Source organism: Scyliorhinus torazame, chromosome 13 (assembly GCF_047496885.1).
Source record: "Scyliorhinus torazame isolate Kashiwa2021f chromosome 13, sScyTor2.1, whole genome shotgun sequence".
In the NCBI taxonomy this organism is placed as follows: Eukaryota; Metazoa; Chordata; class Chondrichthyes; order Carcharhiniformes; family Scyliorhinidae; genus Scyliorhinus; species Scyliorhinus torazame.
Window position 1 is genome coordinate 147,550,468 of NC_092719.1, and position 23,708 is coordinate 147,574,175.

Consider the following 23,708-nt stretch of genomic DNA (forward strand, 5'->3'; position numbering starts at 1 on the left):
TGCAGATCTTCTGAAGTATGTTCAGTGCCGGATTCTGAGCTGGTGGCTCAGCATGACATGTGACAGTGTTTTTTCCTCCTCAGTCTCTTGTTTTTCTTCCACTTCATGCTCCTGTGTCACTTATAGGCCAGGTGGCAGTTCTTGGGTGAAAGGAGAAAGGCAGCTGGGTAGAGTTCCAGTGCAGGAGGGGGGGGGGGGGGTTTGAGGGGGAAGCTAAAGGTGTATGCTTAGATCAACCAAATCTTGTAAAGCAGAAGAGATTGTGGAATAAGGGATAAGATAGTTGCGAAAAAGAGCATTAGGTAGGAATTTAACAACATCTTCAACCTTACCAAAGCCAAGGCCTCATTTGTGACTATTCCAATGATGCTGAGTAACGTTTCCATCAGAATGAAGACATGCAGTCTTGCCTGTCACCCACTTGTAATGCGCTATCTACTCCTGCAAGATAGAGGGAAATGTGTCAGTGAGAATGGTGTAGTGTTTTTGGGTGATGTACCTGTCCTGTTCAAGTAGTTGCCAGTGTGTATGATGTTTAGGAGTGAGCCTTGCAGCAGTGCTAAATGTGAGGGAGAGTTGACACCCTGAATGTGAAGTATGAGTGGTGGCCAGTAAGGAACGTCAGTGGGTGAGTGAAGGGGATTTGATGAATGAGGCAGTGTGAGACTGGTTCATTTAGAAGGAAATGGCATTTGATGATGCATTCACTGACCTTTGATATCAGCCATATGAGGTCATTGAACTTATTTTGACATTGCATCCAGGTCCTTGGGGTTACTCTGGTTTTGGCTGAGACGGTGATCTGCTCCTACCCCCTCAGTCTGCACGGCCTCCTGGTTCTTTTTGGATAGAGGGCCTCTCTCCTCATCTCCAATCTTTGCACCAATAGGCCTCCAATTGTGCAGCTTTGAGGAATCTTGGGAGTGTACTCTCTGTCCAGTTGAACCATTAGTTAGTGTTCTTTCCCAGCCATTTTCTGCACCTGCTTCAGCCAGAAAGTAACTCTCTTTCAAGAGGTGTATTGCAGCGCAGGCTAATTTTAAGGTGTGCTAATCTCACATGAACTTGGGCCATCTGCATACAGCCAGTTTAGCACTTGGCTTCATGCTAATATTATTTAAGGTAGCACGTGGCACAACGTTTTCATGCTGCCTGTGTCAGAAACAGTAAGTGCTGGTTAGTTATGCATTATGTTCTCTGAGTCCATTTTCGAACCTTAAGACATTCAATAAGGTGCCACAAGATAAGGGTCTGTGGTTTTAGGGACAATATATTAGCATGGATAGAGGACTGGCTAACTAACAGGAAAAAGAGAGTTGGGATAAATAGGTCATTTTCAGATGGCAAACTAACTGGTGGAATGCCATAGAGAGGTCTCAACTATTTATGATCTGGATGGTTTGGATGAAGGGACTGACTATTGGAGCCAAATTTGCTAATGATACAAAGATAGGTTATAAAGCAAGTTGTGAGGAGTATAAATAGAATCTGCGAAGGGATATAGGTAAGTTATGGATTGGGCAAAAAATTGGCAGATGGAGTAAAGTATGAAGTTTTTAAAAAAATGTATTCTATTGCAAACATGTATCAGAACAGGTTACAGCAAACAAACACCCCGGGAAACATGCTTCTCTACAATCAACTATACAGTCTGTACAGATTTTTCCTCTTTTTCAACCCACCCCGCGACGAACAGCCCCTCAAACATGGTCACAAACATCCCCCACCTTTCCTCAAACCCCCCTGAAGAGCCCCTTAACTCATACTTTATCTTCTCTAATCACAGGAAGTCGTACAGGTCACCCAACCAAGCCGCTACACCCTGGTGCCCTCGGTGGCCTAAAGTGTGAAATTGTCCACTTTGAGAGGAAAAATAGAAAAGCAGAATATTATTTAAACGGAGAGAGACTGCATACATGTGGGACCAAGATTTATTGTACATGAAGCACAAAAGATTTTGTAAGGGGAATGGAGTATAAAGGTAGGGAAGCTTTGCTCCAAATGTACACAGCATTTGTGAAACTGCAACTAGTATTGTACCAATTTTGGTCACCATGCCGAAGGAGAGATATACTTGCATTGGAAGCAGTTCAGAGAAGGTTCACTCGGCTGGAATGAGGGGCTTGTCTCGTGAGCAAAGATTCAATATAAACTCATTGAATCTAGAAGACATAAGATTCCGAGGGGGCTGAACAGGGAAGATGCTGAAAGAACGTAGAACAAGGGGGCACAGCTTCAAAATAAGGGTCTGAATTCTCAGTTTGGGAGACTTAAGGGCACGATTTAATGGGAACATTTTTAAGAGTCATTTTGGGAGCGGTTGGCAGGGTGTTTCTCCATAGCTGTATTGGAGGAAATGAGCCCCCACAAGCTTCTCGCCTTTACTGGCTGTCTCGCCGTCTGATTCGCCAGACTCGCACCTCAGCGTCTCACCGCTAACAGGGGGCAGCTGCTTTTAAAAGCTCCCTCACCATTCACTCAGACAGCACACAAGTGTGGCAGCATGCAGACCTGCGCCACACTTTGGGGATGCCGACCTCACAAGGCTTCTCAATGGCATCAATGTGTGACAGGACATTCTATTTCCCCGAGGGGGTCAGAGACCAGCAGCAGGGTCACCAATATCGCCTGGGAGACAGTGGCAGGGCTGTCAGTGCAGGCAACATGACAAGAAGGACTGCTATGCAATGTTGGAAGTAGACCAACAACCTCCACCAAGCTGCAAGCGTACGTTACCACCCCTCTCCTGGCATCAGTTCCGCCTGCCACCCCTCAAATTCCCAACCCCCCCCCCCACAAATCACTGGCTGATACCTCGCACTCTCCCCACATCTGATTTACGTGCTTTCTCCTAAGAATCCACTGGTACCCACCAGCACAACCCCTTCATGCCCAGATGCGGTGCACGCACATGCCACCTGCTATAGACACCCTCTTACCCATCAAGCATGCGGCTCACAATGCCCTCTCTTTTTCCCTGCAAGAGAAGATAGCCCACAATAAGCAGGAAAGGGCCAAGACGGGGGCAGACCACCTGAGGTTCAGTTCCTCACCCCTATGAAAAACGGGCCCTGGAAATCGTGGGGTTGTCTAGGGAGAGAGCAGTCAGTGATAGGTGAGGATCCATTGCCCCTTCACCCAGATGCCCTGTCTCAAGTGAGTTGTTCATGTCAGACAAAATGATCCCTCCCTCTCACTGCCGACATGTCCATTCTCTCGCAGGATCTCCATCTAATGGGGCCGGGCCATCCGGAGACGTTTTCAACCCCCCCCCCGCTACCCAAGAGACCATTTCAGAGGAGAGCTCCGAAGAGACCACCATCAATGCGTCACAGCTGGCACCCGCACCTTCCATCAGCACAGCGAGACACACCTCATTGGGCATTATTAGTGGACAGGGTTCTGGGGCACAATCTGGTGAGCACCACACAGTTGCTGATACATATCAGGTGAAGGCAGGAACATCCAAGGGAGACAGCAGTCGGCGGAGAATTGCTAGATCCCAGGACTCAACTGGGTCACAGTCAGATGCCAAGTCTCTCCCAGAGCTGGCGCGGATGATGGGACGTAGTCGTGAGATTCAGGCGAGGGTGTCAGCAACATCGGGCTCTTCTAGTGCATAGCTGACAGGAGGAGTCCCAAAGGCTACGGGTGCTGGAGAAGATGCATGGCACTAAAGTCAACACTGCTAGGGTAGCGTCCGCAGTAGAAAACTTGGATCACAATATCAGCATCTTGAGTGGTGCCCATGGCATGGCTCAGTCTGTGATGTCCATGGCTCAGGGCCTCGACATCATGTCGCAGTCAATGAGGGACATGGCCTTGGTGCAGATAGACATTGCTGAGGCACTCTCAAGCATGGCCCAGTCACTGCATGGCCCAGTCACTGAGGTGCATCGCCGAGGGCGTCGACACCATAGTGCAGACTGTGGGGAGCTGGCAGAGCCAGGGGACTCAGATAACCCTGTTCCTTCACTCTCACTGGGTCAAAATCCTGGTACTCCCTCCATAACAGCACTGTGGATGTACCTACACCTTAGGGACTGCAACAGTTCAAGAAGGCAGCTCACCATCACCTTCTGAAGGGCAACTAGGGATGGGCAATAAATGCTGGCCTAACTCTCAACATCAACATCCCGTAAATGAATTTTGAAAGAAGGCCTCTGGAGCTCACACAGGCAATGCTGTCAGCCTCACCAGGAGGAAGCAGCTTGTGATCCTGAGAGGTGGAGGTCGCTGGTGAGGCCTCTGCCCTGAGAGGGGGAGTGTGCCAGCAGGGTTCCGAGGGCCACAGTGCAGGTTGGGGTGAGCTCTGCTAATATCCTGCTTCCTCTGTAGTGCGGCTGCACTTCTTTGGATTGCGAACACCTGGTGTGCCAGATTGAGAATGGCCACACCCATCCCGTTGATGATGCCGCTGGGGTATGAGGGTTTCCAGGGGGGCGGCCTGGGTGGGCTCTCACATTACCAGAGACCCTCTGAACATTTATAGAACATAGTCTCTCGCTCCCCCTCAAAGCCATGGCATCCGGTCCCCGCTTGTAAATACTTGGACCAATTTGCACCTGTGTGACTTCAGCCTGAGAGAGGTGTAGCATCACAGAGGGGTGGAGCATGAAATGTCTAATCCACTAATGATATTTAAATCCATGCAAATAACGATTTTGCATGGGTTCGCGGGTGCGGGGCACACACCTCGACACCGCCGCAAACAGGAGACTGGACCATGGGAGCAAAATTGGCGCCAGCCGCAAATTGCGATTCTTCACTTGCGCGCTATTCTCCGCCTAATTACAATTGCTGCCGGCGACGGGCAGTGAATAATTCAGCCCCAGGTGTCTCCCATTTAAAACCAAGATTAGAAGGAATTACTTCTCTGAGAGTATTGTTGGTGTTTGAAATTCTCTTCCCCAGAGAGCAGTGGAGGCTGGGTTGTTGAATATATTCAAGGTTGAGTTAGATAGATTTTTGATTGACAAGAGTGTGGAGGGTTATGAGGGGCGGACTCAATGGGCCACATGGCCTATTCCTACTCCTATTTCTTAGTTATGTTGTTACTTTGTTATGAAAATTTTAGATCAAGCATTTAACTTATACCGGGGACGAAATTCAATTTTGGAGTGGATGCAAATCAGGTGATGATGGATCGACTACCCCTTACTGACTTCCATGGAATGTAAATCTGGCGGGGTGTACGATGCTCTCTTCCCATTTAATGTACTCATCGATGTTGACTTTGAATTGCACTTAAAATTACCTGACATGTTTGATATCCTGGCGCTTCAGCTGAATTGCTATAAAATTATCTACGTCTGTATGTAACTCTTGTCATGTGATTGGTCATATGGCCTGCACTGGCCCCTATTCCTTGTGGTCTATGTTGATGTATGGTATGTAAAAATATATTACAGGAAGACTACAAATCACCGTTTTCATTAATCAACCCGTTAATTTAAATTTTCACATGTTAGAAAATGAAGTATGTGTAAAAAGATCAGATTTGCAGAGACTGAAAGTTTTAATAAGGCTGATTCATAAGTCTTTATTGTTTTTTATTGTTGTGGTTTTACTTCGGAAGCTAAAATGTTTTATTTCTGCAGCTTGCAAAAGATAAAGAGCGCCTGCAAGCTATGATGACACACCTGCATGTGAAGTCAACTGAACCAAAATATACTCCTCAGCCTGTAAGTAGCGATCTATGGGCAAGGTGAAAAATGCTTAGAATGATCAACACATGCACCAATTTCTGCATATTCTTGCTTCTGAGCAGTTTTGGATTACTGACTTACTCTAAACTTCCATGATGTTTTTACTTATGTTTTTATTTTATCCGTGCATCCAGCTGGCTCACAGTTGTAGGCAGATTCACCAGTTCATCTGTTTAAAAAAATAATCATTCCACTGCTGGTCAGTCATGCCACTCCAGCTATGGACATTTTAGTGTAAACAATTTTAATGAAGTATAAAATGTGGGGTATAATGTTGGTAGATATTAAGGTCCCAACCAGAAGGTTTCAGATTTAATTGCCTACTCATTGGTGTTTGACCATACATACCTTTATTACATGATTTAAATCAGCTCTTGCCCGTATTACCATTTGGAGTACTAAGTAGTAAACCCTATGGCCATTCTGGATTATGGATTCAGAATACTTGCACAACTTTCTCCATCCTATAGGACTGTACTCCCTGTCAGCTGATCAGTAGAGGGGTGTGGATGGCAATCATAGAGAAAGGCACTCGACCCTTCCTTCTAAAGGAAGAGAGCGTATTAACAGAATATTCCCGTGGGGGATGGGAGAAATTAGTCTTTCAGAAATGAGAAAAAAAGTGAAAATACAATTTTTAATTCTTTTTTCTAAGATTTTTCTGACGCCTAAAATCAAGGAGCTATGTTTGACCATTCCAAAGAATAAGGTAAATAAAGAATTTGTAACCTAATAGCTGTACATAATACAGTTGTGCACTGACAAACACACACACTCGCCGACACACAGAATGAATGTGGTTCTTGGCATAAATTGGGAAAGAAAACTAAGGTCAGAAAGACCTAATAAGGATTTACCATGCAGTTCAATGAACTTCTAATAATGTTCATACAAAAAAGTAGTTCCACTTAATGTTAACAGGTAGGAGATTACATCATAATCATTATTCTGTTACCGTCCTATAATTCTTTAAATGAACGAATCAATTATAATGGAAAGATTACCTTATTTCTTGCTTGAAACATGTATTATTCAGTCTCTGAAGGTATCCAGCCAACAACAGTATCATTCAGCATCAATATGTGAGAATTAATTGAGCATGACTGGGCCTTTAGTTGCCACTTGCAACTTCAGTCAATATGTGTTGATGCAAGATAATGGAAAGCTAGTGGCTCATCTGCGCAGAGTAGATGTTGAATAAAGAAGAGCAAAATGATTCACACCGTGTTTTAATATTAGTCACGATTCGGAAAATATCTTTCTGTTAACAATCAAAGATTTAATAACAAAATGTTCCAGTGTCAGAAGTAAGCTGTTAAATTTGATTCTTGATGCGTAAATATGAAGCCTGCAAGGTGACATTTTACTGTTAAACTTACAAGTATTGAAAAAATATGAAGAAAGCAACCAAAATTCATTTATTTTCTAAGCTGTTTACAAGTTTTGAAATGCATTTACTAAAGAAAATAAAACAAGGTATTGTTGTGATCAAACATTAAAGAGAAACTAGGAATACTTTTACAGTAATTAATTTAAATAGTTAATTTACAGCCATGAATATATGCCCAGTACTGTGAGCTGTAGGATGTAGCTCGATGGAAACTGACTTGTAACATTGCTTCCCAAAACCGTTCTGTGTCATGCTTTGCCATGAACGTTTTATAGAATTTTATCTCAAATTTATTCTTTTGGTGAACCCAAAAAGAGTTTTTAAATGCAATTGCCGTCAATATTGCAAATGCATAATGACAATTTTTACGTGACAATAGTTAATGGTTGGTTGGATGTCTTCCTTGTCAAATCTAAATGATCCATTCCCCTTTTGTCCATTTCTGTAGTTTTATATTTCCCCCTTTGAGTTTGAATTGAATGCCAATTCTGTACCAGAATTAGTTTTTCTCATTATCTGATTTTCTTCAACAATTACTACAACTTGTTATAAATTAATTAAAGAAAGAAACTTGCATTTACATAGCATCTTATCATTTCTGCAAGATATCCTAAATTACTCTCGAAGTGCAGTCATTGCAGAATTTCAGACAAATACTGCAACCAGTTTGCACACAGCAATGTCCTGTAAACAGAAGATGAGAAAACGACAAATTAATCTGTTTTTTGGTGCTGTTGATTGAAAAAGGAGTGTGGACAAGATCGACAGAAGTACTAACCTTCAAATGCTGATATAATTTGCATTCACCAGAATAGGCAGACAGAAGCTAAGGTTAAAAGTCTCAGTCAAAGATGTTGCAAAATGAGTTATTGCAATTTGTAATAAAATGGTAAACATTGACTCAGTTGCGATTGTGGTTTAGATCCCAAAAGTTGGAATGGGGCAGAGGGATTTGCGAAGATTAGCATCCAAGAATGGGTAAACTGATGGTTGTTCAAATACATTGTGACGAGGATGCAGTGGAATGCATTGAATAAGTCATTCAAACAAGTCATATTGCCACAATTCTCGTGATTACTTTTTACTTAAAATGAAACATGTGACACATACCAAAACAATACCACCATCTTATCAGTAAGAGAGAATTATAATGATTCTGATGCATAGGATATGCACTTAAAATTGAAAGTTGTCCTTTGTACTTGTTATAACCCTCTTGGCGGCCAAGAACTGTGCTCCATTCGTTTTTCCCCTTAATAAGGGAAATCCACACATTATAAAAACCCTGACTTGTCCTTTTGGGGAGAGGATTTCTAATCGTTATAACTCTATAACGTGGGCAGCATGGTAGCACAGTTGCTTCACAGCTCCAGGGTCCCAGGTTCGATTCCTGGCTTGGGACACTGTCTGTGCGGAGTCTGCACGTTCTCCCTGTGTCTGTGTGGGTTTCTTCCGGGTTCTCCGGTTTCCTCCCACAGTCTAAAGATGTGCAGGTTAGGTGGATTGGCCATGCTAAATTGCCCTTCGTGCCCAAAAAGGATTAGGTGGGGTTACTGGGGTACGGGTGTGGGCTTAAGTGGGGGGCTATTTCCAAGGGCCGGTGCAGACTCGATGGGCCGAATGGCCTCCTTCTGCACTGTAAATTCTATGATTCTTTCTTAGTTTTGTGTACACCGTAATAAACCTGTCGTTAATTCCTACCCTAATGTGTGTTCCTGTCATCGCTCCTGTTCGGATTCTATAGCTCTTGAACTTAAATTACCCCAAAGATATCTTCCTCTTTGATTGTTCTGCTCAATTTCAGGCAACAGTAGTTTTTATTTATTTTTGTTTTATAATGGGCCAAACATGGAGAAATTCAGGTAAATGTTAGAAATTGAATGCTTCTTAAAAATAAACTTAACATTGTATTTTGCCTCCCATCATCAGAGTTCCTTTTGCCAGAAGACTTGCATCATAAATTAATAATGATTACTTACATTTAACCAGTAGAGAGAAAGGGGGAAACAATTGAATAGCCCTGAAAAAGAGGGGCTGGGCATCTTAATGGTCATTCCTTCCAATGCAGTCTGCACACAAGCTTTTTACTATCTGCTCATTACCATGATGTGAGCATACAGCCAGTGCCAAATGCTTTGTTGAACGGCTACATGCCTCAGCAGGTGTATCAGGTTCATGCAGGGTTAACGAGGGTTGAACCTACCCTGCAGTACTTAAAGCTGCAGCAGATGCTGGATGTGGCTGGCAATTTGTTTGAGCAGGAACGCAGAATAATGTTGGAACAGGATGAAGGGCATTCTCCAATGCAACATATGTTCCTTGGTGCACGAGGCCAACAGGCAGAGAGAGGTCTTCTACCTATCGGAACTAGGGAATCTTCCAGACAGATACTCTGAAGACATTGGGAGCAGATACCCATCACAGCTAATACCAGCAGTATAGCCCGAGAACCTAGATAGTACCATAAGTAGTTCAGTGACCTCACCTGTGGTCAGTGAGTGAATACACTCTCAAATACTCATACGTGCCTGAAGACACCATACCAGCCTACCTCCTTCACTCACCTACCAACATTCCCTGTGCCAAACATGACCATCTGGCTTATCCTCATCATTACATGCTTAGCGCTGCCTCACATCAACTTTCAACAGGGTGCACATATTGTCAACTATTCCACTATAACAGACATATGACCCAAACAGACTCAATCAACAACACACTTTCCCCTCTCTCTTTTGCAGGACAAAGTAAGACCCAAGCACAGGCAGCAGCGGGGCGGGGGGGGGGGGGGGGGGGGGGGGGGGGGGGGGGGGGCAAGCTCAGCTGCATGTCCTTATCCTGATTGAGGTGACGGTGCTTTCTGTCATTGGGGTGATACATCTGGTGCCATGGCTAGTGATGGAATTAAAAATACTGGCGGTGATGGTATACTCATACCTAATCCTCCTCCTCCAGATCCCACTGTTCTCTCTCCCCCCCCCCCCCCCCCCCCCCCCCCCCACCCCTGCAAACTAATAATCTCTACAGATTTATACATTGCAGAGGGTCTAAATGTACTCTTCCCCTCACTACAGCCTTATTCTCATGCCTTTCTCCTTTCAGATACCCTAGAACTGCCACCTGACTAGGCAGTGGTACAGGAGCATGAAGTGGAAGTGGTACAAGACACTCACAGCTATGAACTCCGATGCTGACACTGCACATACTTTAGAGAATAAAATAGAGAGGCAGGATCTACAGGCAACAAGCCACCCTGCAGCCAAAGCAGAGAGATGGTATCCAGAGGGTGGGTTTGGCACAATTTCTGCTGTCAAACTCAGATGAGGATGTTGATGGCATAGGGTACAGGAATGAGCAGATGGGTATGCTCAGACAAATGGCAGGTGCATCGGCAGGCTTGCTAGAGAGCCTACAGCCATCTCCAAAGAACATGGAGTCCAGTATGAACCTTGCACAGTGCTTTACACCGAGCTTGGAGTTCATCTGTTCCAGCAAAGAAATGGTGGCCAGCTCCTTTACCATACTTGTGGGCCCAAGATCCAGCATTAATGCAGCAGTGAGAGGGTAAATTAGGTGTTAACTGGAGTGGTTCAGGTCGGGCCAAACCAGTGTTGCACTCTACCTGATCTCGCAATCTAACCATACTGCAGAATTCCAGCGCATGCTCCTAGTGTCTGGGCTAACAACCAACCAAATGGCATCCAGGACCAGCTGCACCAGAATTGTGTTTGTGCATGGTGCAGACATCGTTTTGGTACCAAATGTCACACATTGTGCTGAAAGGTTTGGCTGCTGGGTAACCAAATTTTGTTTTCAAAGTGACATACATTGAATTTCTCCAGATTGTGGATAGCTGCATCTGGTAGGTGCTTTAAACCATTTGGGACAACTTCAGCCACAAGGATCTTTTCCAGATATTTGGACGTTTGTGCCTAATAGCCTTCAAACTGACCAATATCTATTTGACTAACTTCTGATTTGGGGAATTTTAATCTACCCTGCACTGAATGCACTGAACTGAACCTCATAGATCATTGCAAGACATATCTTATGGCCTCGACTACAGCTAGGACCAAAGCCAGTCTCAGAACCTTGAGACTGCAGCCTGGTGGAATTTTAACTGGAAGTGGCATTTTGGAAGTTAGAGTGGCAATGATTGTAGCTTTTTTCAAATTTCACTATTTTAGATTTTTAATTGCGTTTTATGCAATCTTATTTAAACTGACAAAAGTGCATTTAACAAAAATAATTATTTGACAAGAACATCCCTTTGTGCCCACCCCAAAGAAGTGATGGTGTGGAGGTGATTGCAATGATTAGTTGGTCAATAAATCAACATTTAATCTTGCATATCATTGTTTTAAACATGGAGAGAATCATTTTCTTTCCCAAGAGAACAATAGCCCAGATTTAAATGGCCAGCTGCTTCTGTAAACCATACATGCTTGAACACCGGCCTGAATACAGCCCTGCCCCCCAAAAAAGGAAATGCTCGGTCAAAGGAGTGGGAGGTAGAATTTCTAGCAATTTCTGGGATTTTCACCATCGACTGGCAGAAACCTTGCAACTGTCAAAGCTGGCAAGGAACTGTCAAATCATCAAGGATCCGTCTCAGAGCTGTCAATGAAATGTCAAAGCTGTCAAGGAACTATGGGCAAAGGGTGGTGCGTGGGGAACGTTAATTGGAACTAAGTTAGTAATGGGGATATAAAGCCCATGAAGGTGTGGGGGACAGGGGATATGAGGGATCATGAGGTATGGATAGAGGGGCATAGGGTTGGCATAGGGGGTGTGGTGGTTTGTGTTGGCAAAGGTTGTCATGGGTGGCACATGGGGAGTCTATGGAGGATCAAAGTGTGTGGGTTGTAGGACTATATCTTGTTTTAATCCTTTTAAGTCATTCAAAGCACCAAAGCACAGAGGTGCGACTTTTGCCCAGCCGTCTTCGCACCTGACAGCCTCTGCATTTGTTCCGGGAGTGACAGGCCCAACTTCCAAACCAGCCCACGCCCCCCAGAATGAAAATCCCAACAAAGGGCGGCCATTTTTACAAGATCGGGTTCACAGAGCAGGGAATGAAAATCTGGGGTATTACTGGAGTAATAAAGACATATTCCCTAAGTGGCAAATAGAAAATCACTTTCATTAAAATCTAGCCAGCATCTCTTTGCTTTGGATTTAAAATTATCATGTCTATGTTCAGTATAGATTTTAAATACCTTAGAAAATGTATCAAATAAACTACCAAAATTCGTTTTTTCTGGGGGTGGTGTGCACTCACTATTTTTGTACTCTTTTTACTTCCACACATTTTTTTTTCTTGATTGCTAAGAATTGAATGTTGGCTATGCCTCTCTGCAGTTCTATGTTTTTTAAAATTTCATAGGCTTATATACAGAGCAATTTTTAAACATTTGTCAGCTTTACCAAGGCTTTGTCAGCTTTTTTGTTTTAAAGGCTTTTTGCCTGCTTTTGCTAGATTTCTAGGTTGCCATGTATATATTTAAGTTTTGAGTGAGTGCTGTTCTATTTCTAAATTGAAACTACCCAAGATCACAAATGGAATGTATAAATGATTTTAGCTGGCAGAACACCAGCAGTATTGTCAAGGGAAATATGTACATTATAGGGTAACTGCTAAACAATCCCAATCAGTGATTGCTATGGTCTGGGTAGGTGGTCCTATCACAATCACTTCAGCACTTTTCATATTGTTCAGATATGATAATGCTAGTTTATTAAAATGCCCAGTTGGGGAATAACTGAGTAAGTGTGACACTGAGGAGTTAAATGTACAGGGTGAAAAAAATAAACTCTCCTGTGACATTTCAAAAATAGCTATAAGGAATCCATTGCAAATTCTTCACTGGGTAGACATGCTACCTCAGAATAGTTACATTTTTCTACAATAAAATCTACATATGTTAGATGTTACCTACATTATCACAGGCCACTTGGTACTATGGGGCCATTATAATTCTGTTTTAAAATGGACTTTGTATAAATGATAGTTAATGTTTTCAAAGATAATATTGCATTTTGTTTGAACCAACTGCTAGTGACTTCAGCCAGAAACGTAAGACAGTTTGGCGTCAGGTCCTCCCAATTTCCCTATCTTCTTCCCATGAAAGATAAGTATTCCGTTACATAGTGGTGCTTTTTTTATTGGTTTGGTTGAGAGATGTTGTTAGCTCACCCAACCAAGCCAAGTGAATTTAAGAAAGAGACAAGTTTCAAGATTCAGAACTGTTTTCTGGCTCATTTTAGGAATTGAGCAGTGATTTGAATGACAGCCTATTAATGACATATGACATGAGTGTTGAAAAAATAGTTCCAGCAGGAATGATCAGTGCAAGTCATACACCACTGGAAATAAAACAACCATATATACGGCATAATGTTACATACTCTTGGTAGCTCTCAAAGAATGGAATTTCTAACATAGAGAAACAATAGCCATTCAGCCTAAGCTTTTCCATTGTCAAAAGCACAGATTGGCTGTACCATTGTATTAGGATTTTTAAAGATCTTACTCACGTGTAATAGTGATTACGTTTTAAGCCTGTACTTATTTCATATCTTTTCTTTATCTCCAGAGTAAGGATTAAAATAAGCCCTCAACATTATAAATTCTAGTCAACATACAAAAAATATACCAGACACTGAATGATGTCTGGATTTCATTGCTTTTTTACGTCAAAAGACTGTAAATAGGAGTGCCAAACACTTGGCAGTAACAGTTCAGGGTATCAATGGAGCACACGTATTGTTTTGTTATAAATATTTTGCTTTGCAAAATTGAAGTTTATGTAGCAATTTCAATTGGCATCCCAACACAAAATGTATCGATAGTTAACCTGCGTTCCATTGTCAGTGAGTTTCAGTTTGCATGCTTGGTAACTGGGTAATTATTTTCTGATTTTGAAGAGAATAACCCATGCAATTGATAAATATTAATATTGTCTAATTATCAAGGAGAAGTGGCCTCTGATGATTAATCATTGTGCTGGGTAACAGATGTCAGAATGTGAGCATACTGTTTATTAGCAGAATTATGCATCATTAAGTGCTACCTTTTAAAGGAAGCTGAGAATGCCAATTTTTGTTGTTAAGGGATTGCAGTTTGCAATTACTACTTTATTCAATCTGGCAGTTTACAGATAAACCAAAATTAACTTCGCACTTTATAAGATGTTTCCATGAACTGTTATACATTTCTCATTTTACATGGTTAATAGTAAAAGTAGTCACCTTTAGGTATCTACAGGTAAGGGCGTTTGCCAGGCGGCAAGTGATGGAATTCCCGCTGCTGCTGCCACGCACGGTACAGGTCAGGGTGCTCTCGGAGGGGGGGGGGGGGGGGCGGCGTTGGAGAGGGGTGATGCAGGAGGAGGAGGAGGCCTCAGTGGTGGAGTTGAAAGGTAAGTGGGAGGAGGAGTTGGGAGAGGAGATCGAGGAGGGGACGTGGGCAGATGCCCTTGGGAGGGCATCTTCCTCTTCCTCTTCGTGTGTGAGGCTCAGCCTCAGACAGTTTAAGGTGCTGCACAGGGTACACATGACCGGGACAAGGATGAGCCGATTTTTTGGGGGGTGAGGACAGGTGTGTTCGGTGCTCAGGGAGCCCAGCAAACCACACCCATATGTTCTGGGCATGCACAGCGCTGGAGGAGTTTTGGAAGGGCGTAGCAAGGACGGTGTCGAGGGTGGTAGGATCCAGGGTCAAACCGGGCTGAGGGCTCGCAATATTTGGGGTTGCAGGGGAGCCGGGAGTGCAGGAGGCGAAAGAGGCCGGTATTCTGGCCTTTGCGTCCCTGGTAGCCCAGCGAAGGATTCTTCTTTATTGGAAGGATGCGAGGCCCCCAAGCGTGGAATCCTGGATCAACGATATGGCGGGGTTTATTAAATTGGAGAGGGTGAAATTTGCCTTAAGGGGATCGGTGCAAGGGTTTTTCAGGTGGTGGCAGCCGTTCTTGAACTTCCTGGCAGAACGGTAGACAATGGTCAGCAGCAGCAGAAACCCGGAGGCGGGGGGGGGGATCTATTTTATTTTTGTTTGTCTATACTGGGGGATCTGAGGGGGTGTATATATTTGCTATGTTTGCTATGTGTTAATTCGGGGTGTTAATTTGTTATTTATGTATAGGGGGGAGGGGGGCACCGGGTTGTTTTATTTTGTTTTGTATTTAATTCTAATGGGTTCCTTTTTCATTTTGTTGTTGATATTTTGTGAAAACTTCAATAAATATTATTTTTTTTTTAAAATAGTAAAAGTAGCATCTATAGCAAAGGGTAAAACATACTTGCCAAGGATTTATGAACAGTACTTCTAAACCTGTTCAGAACACCGAGACGGTGATCAATATAACAATTAATGCTTGTCTCAGGGAGCTGCTGCAGCTGCAGGAAGCAATGTGCAGTGAATGCTGTCTTGAAGGTTCATTCATTTCTATATTAAATTTGCTAAACTGGTGGAAAAAGGTGTGATATGGGAAATACCTGAGCAGGAGTTAAAATAAATAATTCTGGTGGAAACTGCTTTCAAAGCAACATTCTAAAGATAGTTAATTTGAAATGTGATTCATACCGCTTAGAAATTCTGTTTTTAAAAAAAAAATAGTGACCAGTTTTGTTTAAAGAACTGTCTCATTTTAAAGATTTAGTAAGAATATTGTAAAAGAAAATAAATATTAATGTCAAACTCAGCCAAAAGTAAGTGGCGCTGCTAAAAATCATGAAAATAGCAAGAGGATGAGGCAGTGCTCCAGTTTCCTGGCTGTCCACAGTAATTTTTTTTAAAAGCCTTGGCATTTAACCCGGAGCTAATTGAAGTAAAAAAACAAGCATCCTTAACTATTGTTAAAAGGTGATATCCTATTTTTTAGATATTAGGTTAAAGTATATTAGGTGTTTGAAGTGAGGGAGTGCTGCTGCACATGCCCATTTTGTCACAGCTTTTTCCATGACACTTTTTGAAATAACCTAATACTTTTAGATTATATCGGTGAACACAACATCATATTGTACTGACAACACATTACTTATTCCTTTATTAGGGAATACTTATTCCTTTATTCGGGAATGTAGATATTGTGTTTAAAAAAAATACACCTTTTGTCCTTATTTAAATATGCATTAGATTCTTTAAAGCATGTTATGAAAACTATTTTTGTTTGTTTTTGTAGATAACAAATCTCAAGCTTATATAATTACATCATGCTTCCCTTCTCTTAATATTTGATAGAGGACAAGGCTTGTGATTAAAATTTTATTTACTGTGCTGTGAACCAAGCGATCTAAAAGAAAATCGAATGGCTTGAAAATTACTAAACTAAACCATGTCTGTTTGCCTTTATAGTTCTTCACTTGTGTTTGGAAAGGTTATTTAATAGGGCTGATCTGTGATGGAATTCTGTAATTGTGTGGTGTTTTAAAGTAAGCAAGTGCATAACCTCCAGATAATGACGATTAGCAGGACTCTGGTAATTGGAGAACTTGTGAACAAGGAGGTGCAGAAGGGTGAGGTGTTAAACATGGGTGATACACTTTTCACCTGAACCCTTCTGCCTCCATTGCTACAGCAGGCTGAATCTCATCAGCAGTAATTGATGCCGTTATCAAAAAAAAATTGAAAAGTGACACTTCCAAAGCAATTGACAGAGTTGACATTCCATTAATTTGTTAACGCAATTCACAAGTGATTGTCATAGATGAAACACCTTTCCCCATGATGCCCGGATTGGTGCTTTCTTTTCCACCGACTGCAGTCATATTTAATTTGGAAACTCTGTTCCTTTGGCAAATTAGCAATTAGAACAATTTTGTGGGAATATGTATTTGTGTCATTAGTTTTCCTCCAAATTAATAGCAAGAGCAGAGGTCAGTCAGAAATTTTCCAGTTGACTGGAGTACCTCTGTTGAGATTTGGAGCTGGTTTGGAATAGCTGCAACTGCAAGCTAGAACAGAACAGCTGCTTACAGCCACTCTGGCTTCAGAGCTCCACTTTAATTAATTTACCTCATAGCTATTATTGCGAATATCTCTGCCTCCTCAAAAAAAATTACTGTTTCGTTAAAAAAAGTCTTCAGACATCTTGTGTCACTATAGGCTGATGATGGGGTCAGTTTGATGCAGCGTTTAATCATTAGATCACCTCCATAAGCATCTCTTAATTAGAGTCCTTTCAATACAATTTCATCTTTTAATTAGCTGAGATTGTCTGCTTCCTCTGCAGCTTATTAGTGGCAGCACAGTGGTAGGTGTGATTCACACTGTTATTTGTCAAGCCTGTTAAAGCTTTCCCCTTTCTCCTTTTTTTCCGCCATTACCCAAATCTCACCTTCAATCTATCTTCGTAGCTGAACTTGGTATCGAATGTCACGTTATCAAAGACTGCATCCGAGGCATCGCCACAGAGCTTACCTCACACCCCTACAACACCAACAGCCCCCATTACCCCTGTCACACAGGGACCCTCTGTTATCACCCCAACCAGCATGCATAGCATGGGACCCATCCGGAGACGGTACCCAGACAAGTACAATGTGCCAATATCATCAGGTAGGACCTTTTATTCCAGAAGTTATTGATGTATTCAGCTTTTACTTTGCAATTATTAGCTGATGAAAGATTACTTTTAAAATTATAATGGAATGAATTAGCTGTAATAATTTTGTGTGCAGCTACTTTAGAACCATTTGTTTTTTCCCCAATACATTAGACTTTAACAGAAGTTTGGGCCTATTTACAGACATTGCTCAAAATCAAGAGTTCTACAAGAATGCAGATGTTAGACCTCCCTTCACATATGCTTCATTAATAAGGCAGGTGAGTACAGCTCTTCAATTTCTGAAATCTTGACATTCATACACTTAAGTAAGAACACAATTTTGTCAAACACTTAAAACCCACGAAAGCTGATTTGTAAATTGATAAACAACAAATCATAAGTTATTACGATGACTTGGTGCGGAAAATGTTGAAGCACCTCTAAGTATTGTGCATCTTACTGTAGTTTTTGCTTTAATAGAAATGCATAATTATAAGAAAATTAATTTGGTAATTATGAAAATTATCTAGTCAAGGTCCATTATCTCTGTCATAATACACATTTTTCTTTATCCACATTAACACACACTTAGTGTTGAAATAAGATAATTTTAAGAATACGAATTTCTTCCTCAAGTTTATATACTCCTGTTAATTAAAAGAAACATCTATGATTGTCATATCACAAACTGTATTTTTGTCTCAGGCAATTCTTGAATCTCCAGAAAAGCAGCTAACACTAAATGAAATATATAACTGGTTTACACGAATGTTTGCCTACTTCAGACGCAATGCAGCTACATGGAAGGTAATTAATTATAATTAAAAAAAGAAAATGTTCCAAACGAGTTCCTTGTGTTAAAATAAGAATCCCAGCTATTCTCTTGTTCAAAGTAAACACGACATTGCATCTGACTTTGGGGTATTTGCCACAAATTTTCTGTGATCCAAGCTGTGACTCACAATTGAATTCCTTTAATCTATACACTATGATGAAGGAAACTACAATAGATGTTTTCGCCTGTGTCTTTATTGTATTTTGCATATAATAAACATGCAACATTGCTAGTACACAGCTATAGTAGATAATCATCCTGCCATCTGAACTAAATGTGCTGCAAATGTTCAGGCTTGATCCACTAATTAGATGAAAGAATGGCTGTTTGCCTTGCAATGCAAACAGAAGGTGCAGTCTTTGTCCTTGTGTTTCATGTCCTTTCACATACCATAGTTCATTCCATAGTCTGTGCTTGCCACAAGTGTTGGAGCTGAGCCTGCTCAGCTGGAATCTGTAGAATAAAGAAAGAAGATATCAAATCTTCCAGTCAGCGACAATGCTGGGGCGATTGCTGCTGACTGCGATCACTGCGCCCTTTCCTTTTTATGTTGCAGTCCGGAATGCCATTCCTGGCTGCAACAGCTCAGCCATCCACCGAGAGAAATGACAAACAGGAGCAGTGAAAAGAGCTCTCTCCTCCTCCTCCTCCTCCTCCCCCCCCGGCCCCCCCAATCCACATCTCCCTTTTACAATATCAGCTGCTGTGCTTGGGTGAGTATTTAAAGAAGGTTTTCAGTGGTAGGGTGAGGGGCTGGCAGTCGTGGGGTTGAAGCGGGTTCTGTGAGGATGGGTAGTCAGATAAGGGTGCAGTGTGGGCTGTCATGTCAGTGGGGTGGATAGTCAGGGCAGGGGAGGGTGGGCAATAAGGTCTTGGGATGGATGGGCAGTTGAGTCATGGGGAAGGTAAGCTGTCAGCGGGTGAGCAGTTATGTCAGGGGATAGGCAGTTGGGTCAGAGGCGTGTGAGCAGCCGGGTCACGGGCGTGTGGACAGTACGGTCAGGGGCGTGTGGGCAGTTGGGTCAGGGGCGTGTGGGCAGTTGGGTTAGGGGCGTGTGGGCAGTCGGGTCAGGGGCGTGTGGGCAGTCGGGTCAGGGGTGTGTGGGCAGTCGGGTCAGGGCCGTGTGGGCAGCCGGGTCAGGGGCGTGTGGGCAGCCGGGTCAGGGGCGTGTGGGCAGTCGGGGCGGGGCGTGTGGGCAGTCGGGTCAGGGGCATGTGGGCAGTCGGGTCAGGGGATGTGGGCAGTCGGGGCGGGGTGTGTGGGCAGTCGGCTCAGGGGCGTGTGGGCAGTCGGGTCAGGGGTGTGTGGGCAGTCGGGGCGGGGCGTGTGGGCAGTTGGGTCAGGGGCATGTGGGCAGTCAGGTCAGGGGCATGTGGGCAGTCAGATCAGGGGCGTGTCGGCAGTCGGGTCAGGGGTGTGTGGGCACCGGGTCAGGGGCGTGTGGGCAGCCGGGTCAGGGGCATGTGGGTAGTCGGGTCAGGGGCGTGTGGGCATTCGGGTCGGGGCGTGTGGGCAGTCGGGTCAGGGGCGTGTGGGCAGTCAGGTCAGGGGCATGTGGGCAGTCCGGTCAGGGGCGTGTGGGCAGTCGGGTCGGGGCGTGTGGGCAGTCGGGTCGGGGCGTGTGGGCAGTCGGGTCAGGGGCATGTGGGCAGTCCGGTCAGGGGCATGTGGGCAGTCGGGTCAGGGGCATGTGGGCAGTCCGGTCAGGGGCGTGTGGGCAGTCGGGTCAGGGGCATGTGGGCAGTCCGGTCAGGGGCGTGTGGGCAGTCGGGTCGGGGCGTGTGGGCAGTCGGGTCAGGGGCATGTGGGCAGTCAGGTCAGGGGCATGTGGGCAGTCGGGTCAGGGGCATGTGGGCAGTCAGGTCAGGGGCGTGTGGGCAGTCGGGTCAGGGGCATGTGGGCAGTCAGGTCAGGGGCATGTGGGCAGTCGGGTCGGGGCGTGTGGGCAGTCGGGTCAGGGGCATGTGGGCAGTCAGGTCAGGGGCATGTGGGCAGTCAGGTCAGGGGCATGTGGGCAGTCGGGTCAGGGGCATGTGGGCAGTCAGGTCAGGGGCATGTGGGCAGTCGGGTCAGGGGCATGTGGGCAGTCGGGTCAGGGGCATGTGGGCAGTCGGGTCAGGGGCATGTGGGCAATTGGGTCAGGCATGTGGGCAGTCAGGTCAGGGGCATGTGGGCAGTCGGGTCAGGGGCATGTGGGCAGTCGGGTCAGAGGCGTGTAGGCAATTGGGTCAGGTGTGTGGGCAGTCAGGTCAGGGGCATGTGGGCAGTCGGGTCAGCGGCGTGTGGGCAGTCGGGTCAGGGGCGTGTGGGCAGTCGGGTCAGGGGCATGTGGGCAGTCGGGTCAGAGGCGTGTGGGCAATTGGGTCAGGCGTGTGGGCAGTCTGGTCAGGGGCGTGTGGGCAGTCAGGTCAGGGGCGTGTGGGCAGTCCGGTCAGGGGCGTGTGGGCAGTCGGGTCAGGGGCGTGTGGGCAGTCGGGTCAGGGGCGTGTGGGCAGTCGGGTCAGGGGCGTGTGGGCAGTCGGGTCAGGGGTGTGTGGGCAGTCGGGTCAGGGGCGTGTGGGCAGTCAGGTCAGGGGCGTGTGGGCAGTCAGGTCAGGGGCGTGTGGGCAGTCGGGTCAGGGGCGTGTGGGCAGTCGGGTCAGGGGCGTGTGGGCAGTCCGGTCCGGGGCGTGTGGGCAGTCCGGTCCGGGGCGTGTGGGCAGTCGGGTCCGGGGCGTGTGGGCAGTCGGGTCAGAGGCGTGTGGGCAGTCGGGTCAGGGGCGTGTGGGCAGTCCGGTCTGGGGCGTGTGGGCAGTTTGGCCAGAGGTGTGGCCAGTCGGGCGGTGGGGCGGGTGGGAAGTCTGGTCAGTGGAATGTGTGAAGACAGGTCAGTATGTGTGTAGGAAGTTGAGTTGCGAGATGATGAGAAGTCAGGTCGGAGGGGGTTGGCATTTGTGTTCGGGGTGCAGTGTGGACTGTAGGATCAGAGGAGTGTGGGCAGCATTGTATGGGGGTGGGCAGTTGTGTCGAGGGTGTGGGGCAGAGGCGTGTGGGCAGTCGGGTCAGGGGCGTGTGGGCAGTCGGGTCAGAGGCGTGTGGGCAGTCGGGTCAGGGGCGTGTGGGCAGTCCGGTCTGGGGCGTGTGGGCAGTTTGGCCAGAGGTGTGGCCAGTCGGGTGGTGGGGCGGGTGGGAAGTCTGGTCAGTGGAATGTGTGAAGACAGGTCAGTATGTGTGTAGGAAGTTGAGTTGCGAGATGATGAGAAGTCAGGTCGGAGGGGGTTGGCATTTGTGTTGGGGGTGCAGTGTGGACTGTTGGATCAGAGGAGTGTGGGCAGCATTGTATGGGGGTGGGCAGTTGTGTCGAGGGTGTGGGCAGTCAGGTTAGTAGGGGTGCAATGGGGTGAGTAGTCGGGTCAGGGAGGTGGTTGGCTGTGTGGGGAGTGGTGGGTTGAATTATACTTTTAATCACTAAGCTAAAATAGAGATTAAACAGTGTAACAATTCTTGGGTCAGTATATGGGTAAGTAGCACGTACCTAACCCAGGTCTCTGACACAGACCAGTTAAGGGAAATTTGAGGAGGGTCCCAGGCAGTGTAATTAAACCTGTCGGACGTTTTAACTTCAGAGGCATTAGAGCATTTATGAGCACACCAGGACTTCCGATGGATTGTAAACCGGACTCCTCAGCATTCACAGCTGTTGGCATTGGAAGATCTGACCCATCATGTCAGTGCAGAACGTATAGTTTGTGTACTTGGATAAAGCTTTCATTTATCTCTTTCTATGAGCTCAATACCCATTTGCAGAGCTGCAAGCATCTGAGGTCAACAAAAAGGGCACTTTAAGTGAAATATTTTCACAAGTAGTATAGCTTTTGTGTTACATACTCAAAATTAAGCAAAGTCAGTTAAAGACATCCATCAAGGAGACTACATCAAGTAAAATTGGTAACTGTTTGTTGTCCTAATATATTAACTTAATGTAATTCCTCAATTTTATTTTTAAGTTCCAGAGCACATACTTCTCTCAAATGAGCTTGAACATAAAGGAGTTATTACCAATAGAGGCATCAGTTCACATGGCCACACTACAGACCACAGATTGTGGTGACCCTGAACTTCAAGGCCCCCCCCTCATGTACATATTGTTTACTGAAAGATCTAAAGATAAACTAATACAGTAAACAGCTCTGCCATATATTTTTCTGGCATTGATGCTGATTCCACTGCCCTACACTCATAGCCTAAAGTATCATAGCTCTGCCCCCAATGAGCAACAAACTGCTGGTTGTGAATGACTAGCTCCTTGTCATTGTAGAATGTTTGTGGATAGGTGGCTTTTAGAGACTGATGACTTCTGGTAGCTGGCTGACTGCAGATTGTCAGGTTGACTGCCTTATAGCTCGGCTATTTCTCACTGATCCAACAAATCTGCTTTGGTGTGTTTTTGCACATCATAAAGTAGTGTGCAATTGTTGGACTATATATTTATTCCTAAGTTCCTGGAAATGCAAGAAAGCGATTTTTCTGGTCGGGTCATGTTCCCAGGCCCCCTAGAAAATAAATCAGAGTACGTCAAAGAGTATATACCTACTCATAACAACACTGGCTCTAACTATTTTTCTCTGTGCCCTGCAATTTCTAATTCATTGGGCTGGATTTTCCAGCCTCTCCCACCAGCAGGACCCACCAGTCCTGCTGAAGTCAACCCCTCACGGCGGGTCCCCCAGCGGCGGGGCAGGTCAGCCACTCCAAAGCCCTTAAGCTTCGGCAGGGCCAGAAGATCTCACCAGCGGCCAGTGTCTCGCCACATCCACAGTGGGGAAAACCTGCTGTGTGGGGGCTGGAAAATCCTGTTTTTTGCCTTTCTGCCTGTCCTCCAATTTTATATTTTTACTCTTTGCGTTTCTCTATTTTTCGAGCATGACTCTAACAAACTTGCTATTGCTGTTTCTGTATATCTTTGTTTCTGATTTTGTCTGACTGTTTCCTCTCATTTCTATATACTTGATGTATGCTTTCCCGGAGATCATCTGATTTATTCACATATCCACCTTACAGATTGTCTCTGTTTCTTTTGCTCCATTTCTTCCTTGACTCACCTTCCTTCTCACTTTCCCTGAAGACTTTAAAGCCAGTTTGCGTTTATGAGGTACCTTTATCCCTAATTTATATCAGACCCAAACACTCTGCTATCCACCAATGCAGAGCTGACTTGGTGCTTGATTCAGGATAATGGCTCCTGCTG

General features: G+C 45.0%; 1 protein-coding gene across 20 annotated transcripts in view; it reads left to right on the forward strand.

Moving 5' to 3' along the window:
• The window catches only part of foxp1b (forkhead box P1b), a 739,458-nt gene that overhangs the window by 645,674 nt on the left and 70,076 nt on the right, over positions 1–23,708 (forward strand). For 15 of the 20 annotated variants that reach the window (XR_011934140.1, XM_072472250.1, XM_072472248.1 and 12 more), the window contains 5 exons: positions 5,601–5,684; positions 6,364–6,417; positions 17,455–17,656; positions 17,817–17,923; positions 18,351–18,452. Coding sequence is in view for 19 of the 20 variants with exons in the window: in XM_072472250.1 (XP_072328351.1) it covers positions 5,601–5,684; positions 6,364–6,417; positions 17,455–17,656; positions 17,817–17,923; positions 18,351–18,452 (549 nt within the window). In the remaining variant the exon portion in view is untranslated. The remainder of the gene's footprint in view (positions 1–5,600; positions 5,685–6,363; positions 6,418–17,454; positions 17,657–17,816; positions 17,924–18,350; positions 18,453–23,708) is intronic. The other 5 variants (XM_072472260.1, XM_072472263.1, XM_072472264.1 and 2 more) reach the window with 3 other exon arrangements.